The 16,749-nt window shown below is 35.2% G+C and overlaps 1 protein-coding gene across 1 annotated transcript; it reads right to left on the bottom strand.

Annotated features, from left to right (window-relative positions):
• Positions 1-7,441: 7,441 nt before the first annotated feature.
• Positions 7,442-10,360, bottom strand: LOC108319728 (zinc finger protein SHOOT GRAVITROPISM 5). Its single transcript, XM_017550964.2, has 3 exons — positions 9,930-10,360; positions 9,365-9,764; positions 7,442-8,534 (listed from the first exon to the last, which is right to left on the bottom strand). Exons 1-3 carry the CDS (start codon positions 10,039-10,041, stop codon positions 7,757-7,759), a joined length of 1,290 nt encoding a protein of 429 aa, XP_017406453.1. The 5' UTR covers positions 10,042-10,360; the 3' UTR covers positions 7,442-7,756.
• Between the last annotated feature and the right edge of the window lie 6,389 nt (positions 10,361-16,749).

The raw sequence follows: 16,749 nt of genomic DNA, 5'->3' as shown, positions 1-16,749 counted from the left end.
TGGTGTCACTAGAGAAGATGATGAAGTTCGCTGACCACGTACGAAAAACAACCTAAAGATAAACGGAAATCAATCGGTCAACCCAAATGAAAAACAAAGTAAATGAGTACCAAATGATATTAGAAAGAATTAACGACTTAAAAATAACCTTCTTTCTTTATCGCACTCGTCCTCGAAGAAGAAAGTTCAAGCACAAACGGAAGCGCGAAGAAACAATGACTGTGTTATGTTTTTACATTCAATAAAAAAGATTCCACGTCGAATACAATTTAAATTGGACGTTATATTTAAATAAAACGGTGAGCCGCAAACCATTCGACGTTTTACGGCGTGCCTTTCTTTTATTCTTTTTCTTTTAAATTGCAATGTTTACGTCGAATTTGAAGGGGCTTAGACGTACTATTGGAAGCCAAAAGTTTCTTCTTCCAACAATATCAAAAAGTACCGTACTTTTGGATCTTTTTTCTTTTTCCCCTCCCATAGAAGGTCGAAGGTTACGGGGCTGGGACGTGAAGGGAAATGAAGTAGTTGGGAGCAGTAATAGAACATCGAATTCGATAGGGCTTGGAGGTTTTTTTCTTCCGCCAATACCAAAAGGTGGCGCTCTTATGATTCTTTATTCTTTAAAATCAGACATGAACATTTTTCTTTTTACTTCTTCCTTATTCTATTCAACTTAGCAGTATACTGAAACTTGGACTTTTAACTAGTGATCAATTTTTGATCAATATCAGAACTGCATAATCTTCTCTTCTCAACTAGATTGAGGGTTAGTCCACATACAATGCAATCAACATTCACAATTCACAGATCGTTTACTAAAATAAATCTTCATTTCATTTCAAAATAAAACTAAAAGCAGTACATAAAATTGGAGGTGGCTTAATAGCCATGATTAAAAAAAAACACTTAGAAAATATTCCTTATTATTATCAAGAAGATTCCATTGAATCTTCATCATCAAAATCCTCAGTTTCAAAGCCAATTCCATTCTTGTTTAGCACATCTCCCTTTATCTCCAGTCTCAAAAGAGTCTTTTCAACTAACTCATCCTTTTCAGACGTCTTCCTAAATTGATCAACAACATATTTTTCAAAATCAGTTTGTGGAATGAAGGCAATATGATCTAAATCTCCTCTATCTCGACTTCCAACAATTTGCTCATCAGTGAAGAACCATCCATTCACAGTCCTTTCTAGGCCAATAGAAAACAAACTTGGCATACCAATTTCTTGTGACTTGTTGAACAAAAGTCTGTCTTCTTCAGATACATCTACTCCTTGGAGTACCAGAACCTTGCCGATAAATACTCCATATGGCAATTTGTGTGAATAATTATCTCCTGCATCGATCATGTGGTCTTTTAGTACCGCAACCTAGTTGGTTGGGATTCTAGTCTTGATAGCTTTCAACAGAAATACATCTTCTGTTGACATTCTGTCCTCGACAAATCTTCCAGGCAACAGTAGCCAAGTGAGGACATAAACAATAACTTTCTCCTCCTTGTTTAAGCCATCATGTAGGTATTGCTTATCGACCTTGTACCTTCCTGGATATCTTAAGCAGTTTATATATATAATTGTCTTTGTTAGCCATTTTTTTGAGTCAGAATCACGAATATGAGAATCCAAACCTTCAGTTTTTAGTCCAACAATATATGACCAAACATTATCGTCAATAGTAATGTTAACACCTCTTACCCTTGAGTGAATGACCCCATTTAGAACTCTTAGGTTTGTGTAGAAAAAACCTCAACCAAATTTGGATAGCAATCTCCTTTCATCTGGACAAAATCAGTAAGCCCTTGATATGCAATCCATTCTTGTAAAAGGAACCCTTCTTTGTTGAACAATTGCTGGTCTAGATACTTATGAGGAACTACAATTTTGAAATGTCTCCAGTATAAAAACTTTCCTCGGATCTCTGGATCACTTATCCATCTAGATGAGTTTGTGCTTCTTGTAACCCGGGCAACCTTCTCTTTTCTTCTTGATGATGACGATGGAGAAACCATGTCTGAATAGAATTCTAGGAACGTCTTTCACAATCTAGAGTTCTTAACTTCTCCACCTCTTTGCTTTAAAAATACAAAGGAGACGTCGAATTATACTGGGCATCGACGTACTAATTGTCAGACAGAAGACAAAGAGTTTGAAAAAAGACAAAGGATACGTCGAATTCTACGGATATTCGACACTTTCTTCTTCATCCTCGTGTCCTTCTGTTTCCTTTTTTCCTTTATAAAACCTCCCGTAACCTCCCATTACCATTATATTTTAAGATAAAATTTACAATTTTTTTGGTATTTTTATATTATAAATTTGTGTAATTTATCTTGTAATATTTACATATTATAAAATATAAGAAAGATTGGTAGGTGAAATTTTGAAGAGAATAAAATTTTATTTCTTTAAAATAATATTTTAATTTCATATGGAAAAAAATAATAATAATTTATTAGAATTGAGTTTTAGTTATATAGATCACAATAATTAAAATCATAATAAATATTATTATATTATTAAAAGTCATGTGAAATGAATGTTTTTTTAACATCTGAACTAACTTTTTTCATATAAAAAATGAAAAATTGTCTACACCGTAAATATTTTTTTTTATTACATTCAACAATATTTCCAAACTTTATATTTCTTTCCTCTCCTTTAAAAAAGTTTTATTATTAAGATAGTTATGATAGAACATAAATCAAGTCTTCAATGTCTTTTTCTATATGTGTGTTAATTTTAGGATAAAGATAGGTATGAGTATACTAAAACACTTTGATTGATTTTTAAGAAATAATACTTTAAGTTGGAGAAAAAATTAAGTTGATTTATAAACTGAAGGTTAAGATAGATTATTATGGACAAAAATTGAGATAGGTCAGTTTGAAAAAAATATTGAGACAAGTTAACAACTAAGATGCATCAAACCAAGCCAAAGATCGAGAAGAGACAAAATGTATGAAGAATAGTTAGATCGATCCGGACAAAAAATTAATACAGAATGGGTTGGGTCGCAGATTAAGGCAGGTTAAGTTTGACTAACGGTTGAAACTGGTTGACCCAAAATGAATGTTGGGATGGGTTGATTAAGACTAAAGGTCCAGACAAACTAACATAAGTTGAAGGTCGAAACGGGTCGGCCTGAGCCAAAGGTCGGGGTGGGCTGACCCGACCCAAAGGTAGGATAGAGGACTATCTCTTGAATAATAGTTAATATAGGAAATAAAATAAATTGTATTTTTTCTTTTAATTGTAAACAATTTGTTTCTGTTTGTCAAGTTATTTTTGGACCCAATGTCATTGAGCTTTCTTTTAGGGTTTCTTAGGTGCCTTAAACATTTATACCTATATATAGGGGCACCAAATACATATGTGTACACTTTGGAAGTCATAAATATGCATTTGCAGTTTTGTCAGAGAGGATTCTCTTTGGTTCTTGGTTTACAACTCTAATTCTTATCAAAGATTAACATCTTTGTGGAAAATATTTCTTTTTTGGTTTCTTAGTTGCCTCAAACATTTATACCTATATATAGGGGCACCAAATACATATGTAGACACTTTGGAACTCATAAATATGCATTTGCAGTTTTGAGAGAGGATTCTCTTGGTTTTTGGTTTACAACTTTGATTCTTATCAAAGATTAACATCTTTGTGGTGAATCTTCCTTTTCTTATCAATATGATAGATTGTAGCGTCTCCATCTTTGTCTTATGAACCTCCAATACAAGCAAAAAAGTCGAGACGGACGGGCCAGGTAATGATAGAGATTTGGCAGAATTCGACCACAACAAAAATTTTGTTAAGGACCAATGATATGTTAACAACTTTTTGACAATAGACTGTGTCACTATTTTATTGGTCTGTATATTTGAAACGGACCAATTACGACTAACACATAAGCGTTTATAAAAAACTCGAATTTAAAAAGTTGAATACAATAAATTATCAAACGAACTCTTAGACAAAAAATTTGGCCACATTCAAATAAATTATTTTGAATAATTTAATAATTATAATTAGTTATTAGTATAAATGATTATGATATCAAAAAATACTATGATTAACATTATTAGAAAAACAAATTTGAAGTCTCTCATGCATTATTTCTTTGCTTTTTAGTATTTTAACAAACGTGTGATCAATATCCAGCTACGTTGGCATAAATGTCACCATAAATAATCATTAAAAGCTCATTTGCATTTCTTAATTTATAGCTCTTTGAATCAATTCTTTATTACTTAGAATCGATTATAATAACTTAGCAAAATTGAGAGTGCAATTATATGAATATAGAGGGGTACATCAAACTTTTTAACTTCGATCCCTCCAAATCTCACCTTCTTCGCGGGTGATTGATAAGTAGACAATTTCTGGGGGACGGGACGACAATTTGTTCTTATATGAATCAAACAAAATTTATTATTTTTTCTCTGAATGATGTTTGAATGTCGAATTTGGTGGGGCTTCAACGTTCATACAAGATGGTGGAGTGTGGCAGTAAGTAAGCATAACTACACGATGTACGTCATCGGTTCATCTATAAATATTGCTTGCATCACAGAATCCCTTACTTCCTGTTTCCTTATTGAACATATTAGGATTCATGTTTTTTATTTCCTTGGCGTTTTCCTTTCCTTTGATTTCGAAACATGTTTGTTCTTTAAATTGTAATTTGCTCACTTGAATTTCAAAGTGTCGCATTGAGGTCTCAGTTCATATGAAGGTGGCCTTTGAAATTTAAGTCAACAAAATGCTTTTTATAGTACAAAAATGATTAAGTTATCTTACTGAAAGGGAAGTGCTTAGGAAAAAGAAATATGGTTCACAATATGTTTAATGCTGATACAATTTTAAGATCTAAAATAATTATATAAAAATGTTGTTCAACTTCATCATTTAACTATGTATGAATCATTTTTTAAATTGTCTTGGAGTTGTCTTCTACCATTAGATTTTAGAGTTATTTCATTTCTTGTGGTGGAAACAACTGCAATACAAATTAAATTTATACAGTTGACGTCAAATTTTAAGTGCATTCGATGCAAAGGACTAGAGATTGATGTCAAATATTTGTCATCAATGACGTCCTATATCATAGAAATGTCTTCGTTTAGTCAGCAAGGAGTTCATATCAGAATCTAAAGAGAGTTTTTACTTTTTCAGTGAATGATGTTTGAACGTCGAATTCGTTTAGTTAGCAAAGAGAAGAAGAATTAATAAGTGATTCTCTATAGGAGTAAAGTAGTAAGTGATCCTTCTTCTTCTTGAATCTTCTTAGCCATGGCTCTTGTTAGAGGTCCTATGTGCATCTTAGATGGTCCTCCATCAAGTGTGGTACTGGTGAAAAAATAAGATTGGGGTAGAAGTAAGACCCAAAGTCTTGTCTAAGATGTTGAACACCTACATAGCTGCCTAGGATTTCCCAACCTAGAAGTCCTCCAATGGTATGCGCACGAACAGGTCCATGAAGAGGAAATAGTAAACGAAGAAGAATTCATGCTTTGAATTGTCCTTGTCGTGATACACTACATTGTTTTCCTAACACATGCAAAGATGCACAACGTTGTTCTCCAAGGAGTTCCACCAGATCATTACCCCACCTAAATCAAGTAGGTTTTGTTTGTCTCTTTCAACAACTATGTCTATTTAGATTTCTTCAACTCTATCACCACTCTTTTCCCGACGGCCTCCTCTCTCGAACTTTGTTCCCCGATCGGACTCTGATCCTCGACTGGACCTTTATTGATAGCATGAATGGGTGTCATAATGCTATTTATAGATGCCAGACTCTGCTTGGATGACTCGCGATCCTTGGATTTAGCGATGATGAAGACGTAGAGGCATCATTGGCATACCCCTTGCCCTCTCGACTAGAAGAGCTTATCAAAAGGATCTCAATTGTAGAATTTATTACCTTGAGTAAAAAGAATTAGAAGCCGAATAGCACAAAAATGGATGTCGGAGAAAAAATGGTGAAAATGATAGGACAACTTAGTTTGTCTAGAAAGTTTCTAAGACAAATGGTGTTCTCACAACTATCAGATCTGGTAATATCCAACAATAAAGAGCATTTGACATCTCTCATTTAGTGTCAGAGTTGATAATGTGCTTGACGATGCGACGTGACTGGTTGTCATATTTTGTACTTAACGATCATATTTTTGAAGACGAACCAAACGAATGTAATGGTTCATGAAACATCGACATGGTTCACAAAGCAACACAGACTTTCATTACCAACGGTCTACGACGATTGTAATCAAATAGTCATCATAACATATTTATTTCAATATTAAATGTTTAACTAATTAAATCTAAATTGATTTAAACATCAAAATATCTTTAACATATACACATGATAAGTTAAGGATTCAAGTATCCGAACGCCAAAGAGTTATAGAATAATTGCTTTGTGGAGTCCACATGTCTAAAATATGAAGTTATTAAGTGATTGTATTTTAGAAAGAGAGATATCAAGATATAAATTTTCTTATTTCATCATATTGATTATTTATCCTAATATAAAAAGTTCAAAGTCTTGTTTTAAAACGGAAGTTGCAATCTTTTACACTTATAAAACAGTAAAGCAATACATACAAGTGGTGTGAAATATAAAAGGAGAATGCGATGGAGTCCATGGTATTTTGCACCTTAATTAATGATAAAGCTACTGTACGAGGCCTATGCGCTGACACTGCACCCCTCCCCCCTTCTCCACTGTTAAAAGCATGTGCATCTTTAGACCCTTGTGTGCGTTTGTTTATGCTGAGAGTGACGAATGCCTGTCACTACCATTTCAACTGTGGCACTGAAAAACATGGCATGTTTTTTTATATATATATCTGCATTTAAAAGGATCGCTTATTGAAGGAAAATGACCCCTACCTCTTTCACCCTTTTTCTCCCTCTTTTCCTTTTTGTTTTCTCACATCCAATTCCATCTCAAAAGGAAGATTTTAGCCCCCCCTCTTGCTTCCTATACACAAAATGGTCCCAACCATGGCATCATTCACCCAGATGAATGTCACATGTATCATTCATTGGTCCATCTTTACTAGGCTACCTGACACATCAATAACATCATGCTTATTAATGACATTAATGTCAAAAAACAAAATAATTGTTATAAACCATTCTTCCTTTTTTCCTCACCACATGCATGCATTGCCTCTAATGCATAGTCCGTAAAATCCACAAATACCACCTATTTCCAAAATATAATCATTAATCTAGCCCTGAAATATCCAGAATTGTGTTTTTTCTTTTGATAGAGATATATCTTCATTTGTTACGGAATTGGAATCTGCATTCACTTATGCTTCTTTTTTAGGTATGATTTTTAAGCCACAAGTATGGACTCCAACCATTATTTTCTATTCATTAATATCTTCTGAAGCAGAAATATATAGCTTTGCATGATCTTGAATTTTAATTTTCATACAACAATTTGTTAAATGGAGAAAAACAGGTTGCAGCTCACCTTTAAACAAACCTTGAATAGTCAGACTCTCAAATTCCTAAACGCTGCATCTCAACAACAATATTATAATAAAGAATATGAACTTTCTTTAAGATAAAACAAATTTCACCTTGTCAAGAGAAAAGAAAACATAAAAGAACCAAGAGAGAAGAAGAAAAGAAGAATATAACTTGCTGTGAACTCCTCCGAATATCTTTATATCATATCATGTCTTCCCCTTTGGCTGAATAAAGGTTGTCTTTTCTTTCTTTTGCAAGTATATGTCATTCATTCTGCTTCTCCTTCTGTGGTGGCTGAAGACATGTAACTCATCACAATGGAGGTCTCTTCTGATGGAACCCCAAGAGTTGAAGACTGGAACTGTTGCTTGCAACTTTGGCATGTTATTTCCAAAACAGTGGAGCTTATCTTCTTCATGGCGTGCTTTCTCAACTCTTCAGCCTTTGCCAGTTCAGATTGTGCTTGTTTCCTTATCCTTTTGGCATTCTCAAACTCAAGTTCAGCTATCTCAATCTGACGTTTGGCCTCTTTCCTAGCCTCTTCTGCATAAGCTTTTTCTGCTATGGCCAACTTGAGTTCCTCAGCTGCAAACTCTTTCAACCTCGCCACTTCCAATGTGGAATACTCGCTCACATTATTATTCCTTTCAGGTGGGCTCCTATGTGCTTCTGAGCACACTCTCTCTTCATTCCCTTTGTCATTACTACATGACCCTATTGAAAGTTTCAAACCATAGTTCTCCTTCGGATTTCGTTTTTCTTGAGAATTTATTGAGGAGGGTAAGAGCTGAAGTTCTAAGTTCCGAGAGGTGGTGGACTTGTTATTGTGTATCTCTGAAGTTAATAAGACTGTTGCTAGTTGATCAGCAGAAACTGGTTTTGGCAGTGGAAGTCCTTGCAATGGTGGGGCGATGCTAAAATTTGCCTCACTAGAGGGACTTGCGCTTGAAGCTGTTCTAGAAGAGCATGCAGGTTGCAGTACTTGCAACTCTGGCCGGTGCTGCCGGACAGTGCATGCATCTTGGTGTTCTATGAAACTCTCCACCCTGAAAAAGACAAACGTTTAGGTAATTAAAATAAACTAGACTGTGATATACATTTATGTTCTTGTCGCTTGATATATGATTGACTAGGGGGGAATACATGGTCAAACAAAGATATATATGTATGCCGAAAACCTTGTTAGTTAGTGTTTCAAAAACATGCACTTATAAAATTAATTACTCAGAGGTCCTGTCCGTGGCTTCAGTGGGCAAGTTTCAAATTGAATAGTTGATTAAAATAAAATAAGACAGAGTGATTAAATTAATGAGGACATCATAAGTTCAAATAAAGAATGAAAAAACATGAACTGTTTCCTTCTACGGACTTTTGTGGTTCTTTAGCTTATCAATAGTAGTTTGGAGATAGACTGGTCCTAAACTTAAAAGCTGCCATAGGAACTCCAGTGTAAGGCGTATGTGTGCAATATTCATAACAACATCATGCTTAGGATTCTGAAAAATTTTCAACTTACATGTTTTAGGACTTCCAAAATAGAATATTAATATATTTAATAACCTCTAGAAGATGGAAAATGTTTCACATGAAAGGTATCTGAGATTCAGAATTTTTGTTTCTCTGCACCGTCCTTGTACCTAGAATTTAGGGTTTGACCACAATCACATAACAATTTAAGAAGTAAAATTTTAATAGTTATTAATAATAGTAGTTTGGTTTTCGGTTATGGAGAGCAAAAAACAATTGCTGAGCAGGGGCTGAATCTGAGGAGCCAAAAAACACAGAAACCAAGAAAGAGAGAGAAAGGTGGAACCTTTGAAATAATAGACACGGCCACTAAGAGAGGAAGTAAGGTGGAAACAAAACGCAAACAAACCTGGAAAAAACACGGCCACAGTCACAGGAATGACCCCTAGTGCCACAGGTTTTGATGTGTGCCTTGTAATCAGATTGAACAGCATATCCTTTGGAGCACTTGTCACAGACCCACTGCTTGTGATTGCTATGCTTCCTTCTGAAGTGCTTCTTGATGCCCACAAGATCCCCAAGGGCATGGCAAGGGTCATGGTGCAAACAGCTTGGCTCTGGACAGACAAATACTCTCTTCTTCTGCCCTTGTGTTTCCCTCTTGAGCAATTTCCATGGCACCTTGTGTCTTCTCCTGTGCATTTGAAGATTCTGGTCCCTCTGGAACCCTTGGTTGCAGATCTCGCACACATATCTGTCAGATTCCAGCAAGGTGGTGGGTGAGAGAGATACAACCTCAGCATCTGGATCTGCATAAATAAATACATATGCACACAGGAACAGCATAAACAGCAGCAACAACAACCAGGAAAAAGAAATTAACTTTAGAGAGAAAATCCAAAGCCCACGAATTTTGTCTGAGGTAAAAGCCTGAAAGTTGAAACTTAGCCCCATAAAAGGGTAAAAAACTTTACCGGGTGTGCCTGCGGGTCTTCTTTTCCTTTTGTTCGCCACCCCATTTTCAGATAATGCAAAGGCGGCATCAGAAGAAGATGGTGCACCAGAAGAAGCACTGTTGTCTAACATGGATGGAATTTTTGTGCGTGTGGTTTGAGGACTATATGTAACTATAGGAGGATTAATTGTGACGACGACTAGTACAAGTGGTGAGGTTGCAATAGTGGGTTTCAGCTTTACTTGTATGGAAAAGAAGATGAGGAATGATAGTGGCACAAGTGAAGGAAGAAAGAGAGAGATAGAGATAAAGATAATAGAAATAATAGAGAGAGAAAAAGGTGTTGCTTTATGTAATCAGCTTTCTTTAAGGCTTTTTTTCCCCTAGCTTTTTCTTTCCCACGAGCTTTCTTGCTTTGGTGTTTCATTGACCCCTCACCTCGAGCAGGTAAGGTTGAAGGCAAGTCTTGTTTATAAAGCTCCCTCTGTAGCGTGTGTGATTAAGGGATGTGTGTGTGTGTCTTTTGCTTCGTGCTGACCCTATCCAATCAACGTTTGGTTCAAACTTTGAGCCCCCACACGCGGAATTTTGGACAGGAACAAAAAAAACATCCTCTTCCTCTCTGATCCAACCACACAAGAAAACAACCACGCTTATTCGTCTTATTATTATTATCATTATTATTAATACCATGATTATTATTATCACTGTAATTTGCATGAACTCCGTTATGCATGACCTCGTCTTCTCTCTCCTCACGTGACATGCGCCAGACAAAGTCATTCCGTCACACCTAACAACGCCGGCCGCACAAATCGGGCCGCTGGCAGACTCATCACTTCCACCAAACATGGAGACAGTATATATACAGATCTTCAGTTGCATCCAAATGTAAGGAAAATGGCAAATGACCCGCACACACCATATCCAACTGCAACAGCATATACAAGTTAATTAATCCACTCAGTGACATAAATTTAGGTATTTATTTAATTTTATTAAGATAGAAAGACCATACTTGCCTTCAACCATAGCATGAAATTCATCCCTTAAATTGAGTCTTATTTTCTTTTAAAAATTTAAAAGTCATTATTCTGTTTTTTCATGTGAAAATGTCTTACTTTTAGTTTAGGGAACTAAAACTATTAAAAGGTGATCGTAAAATTAAAAATTAGTCTAATTTTAAGCCAGAAGAGAAAAAATAACCCACTTTAATTTTGGAAACGGAAATATATTCCAAAATCGAAGAATAAAACAAATTTTTAGGCTAACTAAAAACGTTTGAGAATGTGTTACCCTTTTAAACAAGTTGACCGTCTAAAATAAATTATAAGTTAAACTTATAAATATAATTGAATATTTCTTTAAATTTTTAACTTAAATATATTTATCTTATTTTAAGATATAATTTCTATTTTTTTCTTTTGGACACGGGCGAGTTTGTTTGAGTTTTTATTTTGAGAAAAAAGTTATTCCAAAATAAAAAAAAATATTTACTATATATTTTTAGATGTTTATTTTATGTAGAAATCAATTTATTTTGATAACAGAGCTAATTAAACTAGCAGGTACTCAAACTATTAAAGAAAACACAAAATAATTAAACAATGCTAATTTTATTTTTCAAGAATCACTTATTATAAAATTTTTCAAAAATATAATTATATCCTTAAAAAATTTGCTTGATATCTATCGTGAAGAGAAATTGTTTTAAGTGAAAATATGTTACAACCCATTTAAAACCCACTAAAAACCCCATTTGAGTGGAAGCCAAATGTCAAAGAAGAGAGCTGGAAATCAAAGAGTAGAAAACAGGTGGCAACAGGAGGTTGGTCGTTCGCTAATGACGGTAGGAGTAAAATTATGGGTACTCAAAAGTTCACGCCACTTCTGCATGTACCCTTCTTCCCCAAAGTTCTGAACTTTTATTTTTTTCTCCTTCTCTCTAAGATTTCTTCATCCTCCCTCTACAAAATCTTATTATTTTCTTCCTTCGATCATCAAACAAACCACACCTGAGTACTCCCGGAGTCGAGGACGTTCGTTTGAATCGATCAGTTTTTGATTCCGAGCTGGTAAGTTCATCTCTCCCTCAACCATGTGTTTTATGTCGCATGCAAACCCAGATTTTTGGTTGCATGAGTTGATCCTCTCATTCTAAATATTTCTGGTCCTGTGTTTGATTTAGTTTCTTAAGGCGTGACTGTAGAACGCTAAGGTCTCTAGTAGAGGCGAACCATATGCTGCATTTGTGAACGTTCGGTTACGCTTAGAGGTAAGGGAAGCTTATATAATTTGATTTAGATTCTTTCTTTGTATGGATGCATGTTCGTTGATATGAAATATGGTTGTTACTACATTGTTGGCTGTATGAGTATATGAATCTAAGAGATGGGAAACTGGAATGATATTATGTTGATGATGAAATATTGTATGTTGTTTAAAAGTATTGATGATTAATGAAAGCCATGAAATGGGTAGGGATGTTGTCGAGAGTCATTATTGACAATTCAGTTATACTTGAGTATTCGGTCTTGGACCAAGCGTTCGTTTCAGTAGCGTTCGTTCTTCATAAGTGTTTGGTATTAGACCAGCGCTCGTTTGATATAGTGTTTGGTTTTCTTGTGGACTCGGTTGGAACTGTATTCTTTCATTTGGAGAGAATTCTAGTTGAGGACGAGCGTCTTCGTTTTGTAATATTCGTACATGAGCGTTCGGCCAAGGGTAGTCGTTACTTGGTATTTGGTTATAAACTTCAGTATATCTATATGCATTTGTATATTTCGTTCGATCTTGAAAACTAGTTAAATGATATCTTATATGTATTAAGCCTTTATTCTATAAGTTTAGTAGTGCTCGGTCTTACACCAAGCGCTCGTACTAAGTAGTGCTCGGTCTTACACCAAGTACTCGTACTAAGTGGTGCTCGGTCTTAAACCAAGAGCTCGACCTTGATTCAGTAATATGATTTTTAAAAAAAGAGCATTCGGCCAAACTCAATAGCGTTCGGTCTCTACAGTGCTCGGTCTTCGACTTACACTCGTTCTCCTTGATGTTAAACTCGTTAATAAAGCTAAGTATTTATATCATTCGGTTTCTTCATATAATTACGTCCGTTATTATTATTTGATGTTCTACCGTATCAGTTTCTAAGGGTGTTCGGCCTAGAGTGTTAGTACTCGGCCTAGGCTTTACGGTGTTCGGTTTGAACTATCAAGAGTCATTTCATTAAATTGGCTCGCTTGGTAAATAACGTTCGATTCTATTAGCCTCTGAGAACTATTATTGTATTCGGTCCCTTTCACAATAAGTGAGTAACTCTCTCGATTTGATCTGTTTTGAGTTGGAGACATCTCAGTGTCACTTCAAGTGTTCGGTCTTGTTCTGGATTAAAAACTAACGTTCGGTATTTGGTATTGATGGACAAATTTATGAACACCAAAATGTGATGTCACAAACTTGTTGAACAATCGGCAAGTATGACCGAATCGTTTCAAGTAATAAACTCGGTAAGACCAAGTATCGTTCTCCCAAAGGACTCACGGCCTAGTTTAGTTATGTGATTTGTTGATTAGCTAAGACTTAAGAACGAAATAATTGGATTTTAATATGCAAAAGACGAAAATAAACATGTATGCATGAGGTTGATCAATGGCAAAAGCAAAAGACAAGCACTTTCAATGAAATATATATGAATATGTTGTTGGGGTTCAATTTCATCTTATCCACTCTCATATATTTTAGGAATTCAACATTCAAATCATCATTGTTAATGCCACTCTCTAAAGTACCTTTCAAGAAGGCTTCTCCCTAATTACGAGTTCATACAATTCCTAGCATTCCTAATAATTAGTTCATCAAGTGCAGGAGCTTAACGACAACCAATATAATATTGGGAGAAATTCCCCGGATCTAGACTTCCCCGTACGTTTCCGTATCGACAAAATCAATAATCATGCATTGAATGAGTTAAACAAAGCAAGCATTAGGAAAATAGGAAAAACCCTAACTAATGATGAAGGAAAGCATAAATCTTAGATTAAGATGCAAGCACAAATTCCATATATGAGAGCTTCAAAAGATTATATTGATTCCCCAACAATCATACAAGGTTTAGTTCACCATATTCATGGTGAACCTAGATGAACAATAATGAAAGAATGAAAGATAAAACCCTAGAAGGGTGAAGAGGTAGCCTGAGACATCTAGGTCTTTAAATAGGACATAAAAATAATAGAAAACGGGTCCAGGCCCAAACAGATCATAAAATCGCATACAACTGGCCCAAAACTCGTCTGGTTGACTTTTTTCGTATTCTGGTTGACTGGTTGACTTTTTGGTTGACTGGTTGACTTTTCTGGTTGACTGGTTGACTTTTCTGGTTTCTGGTTGACTTTTCAGCACTCCAATCATTCGGTACTTCAATTCTTCTTTCAAATCATTCAATTACCTACTCAGCGGTGAGTGCGTGAGTAGTTTTCTCCCCTCAACGGCCATTTTGCCCCTCAACGGGACCCCCGTGAGCTCCTGAGTGCCGCTCAGCGGTAAACTGCCACTGAGCGGTAACTTCGGCTTCTCCTTTTGCACTTTTTGATGTCTTTTCTGATTCCATCTCTCTCCTTCTTCACTTCTTTCACCAAATTCACCTTAAAACCTGCACAAAAACACTGAAATCAAGCATAAACCTGTCCAGCTCTCTTATTTATGAAAATATGAATAAAAGCATGATTTCAAGCTAGATTCTAAACATAAAGGTTGCTTTTAGTATCAATTTTAAGCATGAAAATAACAGTTTTTCAACTGTTATCAGGTATCCGACGGGATCTTTATTCAAATTGGTTCAATTGAGGTTTTAATAATGAAAGATGAAGGAATATGATGTGGAAGAAATGACTTTGGTTATGAAAGAGTGTTCCGGGAAGGAATATCTCATGATTTGAATTGGAATGAAAAGTATGAATATGGTCAGACTAAGTCGTCGTTCATCCTGACATTCTAATGGTCACCGAGTCTCAAGTAGAGAATAGTGGCGCATGTGGTGAGAATAGCAGGAGGCCTGGTTGCGTATAGCTTGGGGTTCCAGCTATCGGACTAAACTCATGTGTAGACTTGGGTTTCCAGCTACAGTGAGGGATGAAGGGCTAACCTCGTGTGGCGGCTTGGGTTTCCAACTATGGTAATTCTGATGGTTTTCCAAATTACCTTTCCACGAGTGCACGAACGTAGTAGCTACACAGAATTCATACAGTCCGCAGTCAGAGTAAAAAGAACAGTCTTTGCATGCATTGTTATATGATTATGGTTGGGAAAAGTATGATTTTTGTACATGATGGTTTTTATTAGACTTGTGTGAAATATATGTTGATGTTTGAATTAAATTACATAAGCTTACCCTATTTCCTGTCATGTCATGTATTCCCATTCGTTCGTCCTTGTCATTGCGATGATCACCCTATGGGTGGGAGCAGAAGGAGAAGAGATTGCTGGAAGAAGCATTGAAAGTGACGGACGTGAAGGTCGAAACTTAGGACGCTCGGTCAGTTATTGGCCTACTCTTTTGTAGGAGCATTCGATCATTCGTTTAGTTTATCTTTTGATTTGACCGTTCAACATAGGAAGGGTTATAAGCCGTTCGTTCTATATTTGTAGTCATTTGTATAGTTTTAACTCTCTACAATTTTTGTAAGGCCGTTCGGCCATAACCGTACGTCCTATCTTTTGTAAAAACTTAGCTGTAATATTATTATATCTGATCTTTCTATTATATGGTTTTACACAGTATTTTTGAGATGTTACAGGATACACTCAACTAAGATTTTTCAATTGTTTTGCTTTAAGAGTCTACGCCTAAGAAAATGCTAAATGCTAAATTTAGTAGGTGCTTAAGTAATGATACAAAACTAAAAAATTTCCATGTGACTCACTTTTAGTCAGACTCTTAATCTTTAGTAATGTAAAGTGAATGACATCACATTGTAAAATAATCTCTTAGCAAAATTTAATAGAACTTAAGCAATGACATCTTACATTTTAGTATGATGTATTTAAAATTATGTTTATTCTTTGCATTTTATTTTAAGAAAAAAAAGAGTTGAAAAGTTAATTGAAAGTATCAACTAGAGAGATTCTGATACGTTAACTTAATTTTGACAACTTTTTGTCAACGTCACGTGTCAGCATGTTATTAGCGCGTTAGAATTAATTTTTTTTTGTAAAAAAGCTAAAGTGGATAAAACTTTAAGATTCTCACTTCTTTTATTTCAAAATTACCCTTAATGTTTGAATGGAAGTAAGATCTCATTCTCTCCATTTTCGTTCAACATTCTCTGTCCAACCCCTCCCATTTGTCATTTGTTTGTCTCCGACAAAGCAAAATGTCTCTTTATGTTAAAGTTCTCACCTTTTTGCTTTCATTCGGTTGATGGTATTGTTCGAAATGGAATTCTCTGCTAATATTGGTGTTGCGAGCAAGGTATATGGTTTTTCCCTTTCCCTATTTGCGTTTTCGCTTTCCCCTTTGATTTTGGCTGTTGTCGTTTTGGTTTTTGCCCTTTCCTTTATTGTTAAATTTTTTTGGATTTGTTGTAACGCGAATTTTTTTTTTCATGTAGTTATGCGTTCGTCATTCTTTCAAAAGCAAATATGTTGGTAATTTTAATGAAAGATTGACTCAGGAGCAGAGGTAATTTATTGAGAAGACACAATTTCGATGGTTTTTAGAATTGAATGATAATGTTAAGCTTGATAGGAATATATTGAATGAATTATTGGTTAGATGGGTTGATTTTGTAGAAAAAGTTAAGGCCAAGTGTCCCAACCAGGAGGGGATGAATTGGTTT

Source organism: Vigna angularis, chromosome 1, assembly GCF_016808095.1.
Source record: "Vigna angularis cultivar LongXiaoDou No.4 chromosome 1, ASM1680809v1, whole genome shotgun sequence".
NCBI lineage: Eukaryota > Viridiplantae > Streptophyta > Magnoliopsida > Fabales > Fabaceae > Vigna > Vigna angularis.
This window is presented reverse-complemented; position numbering and strand designations above follow the sequence as displayed.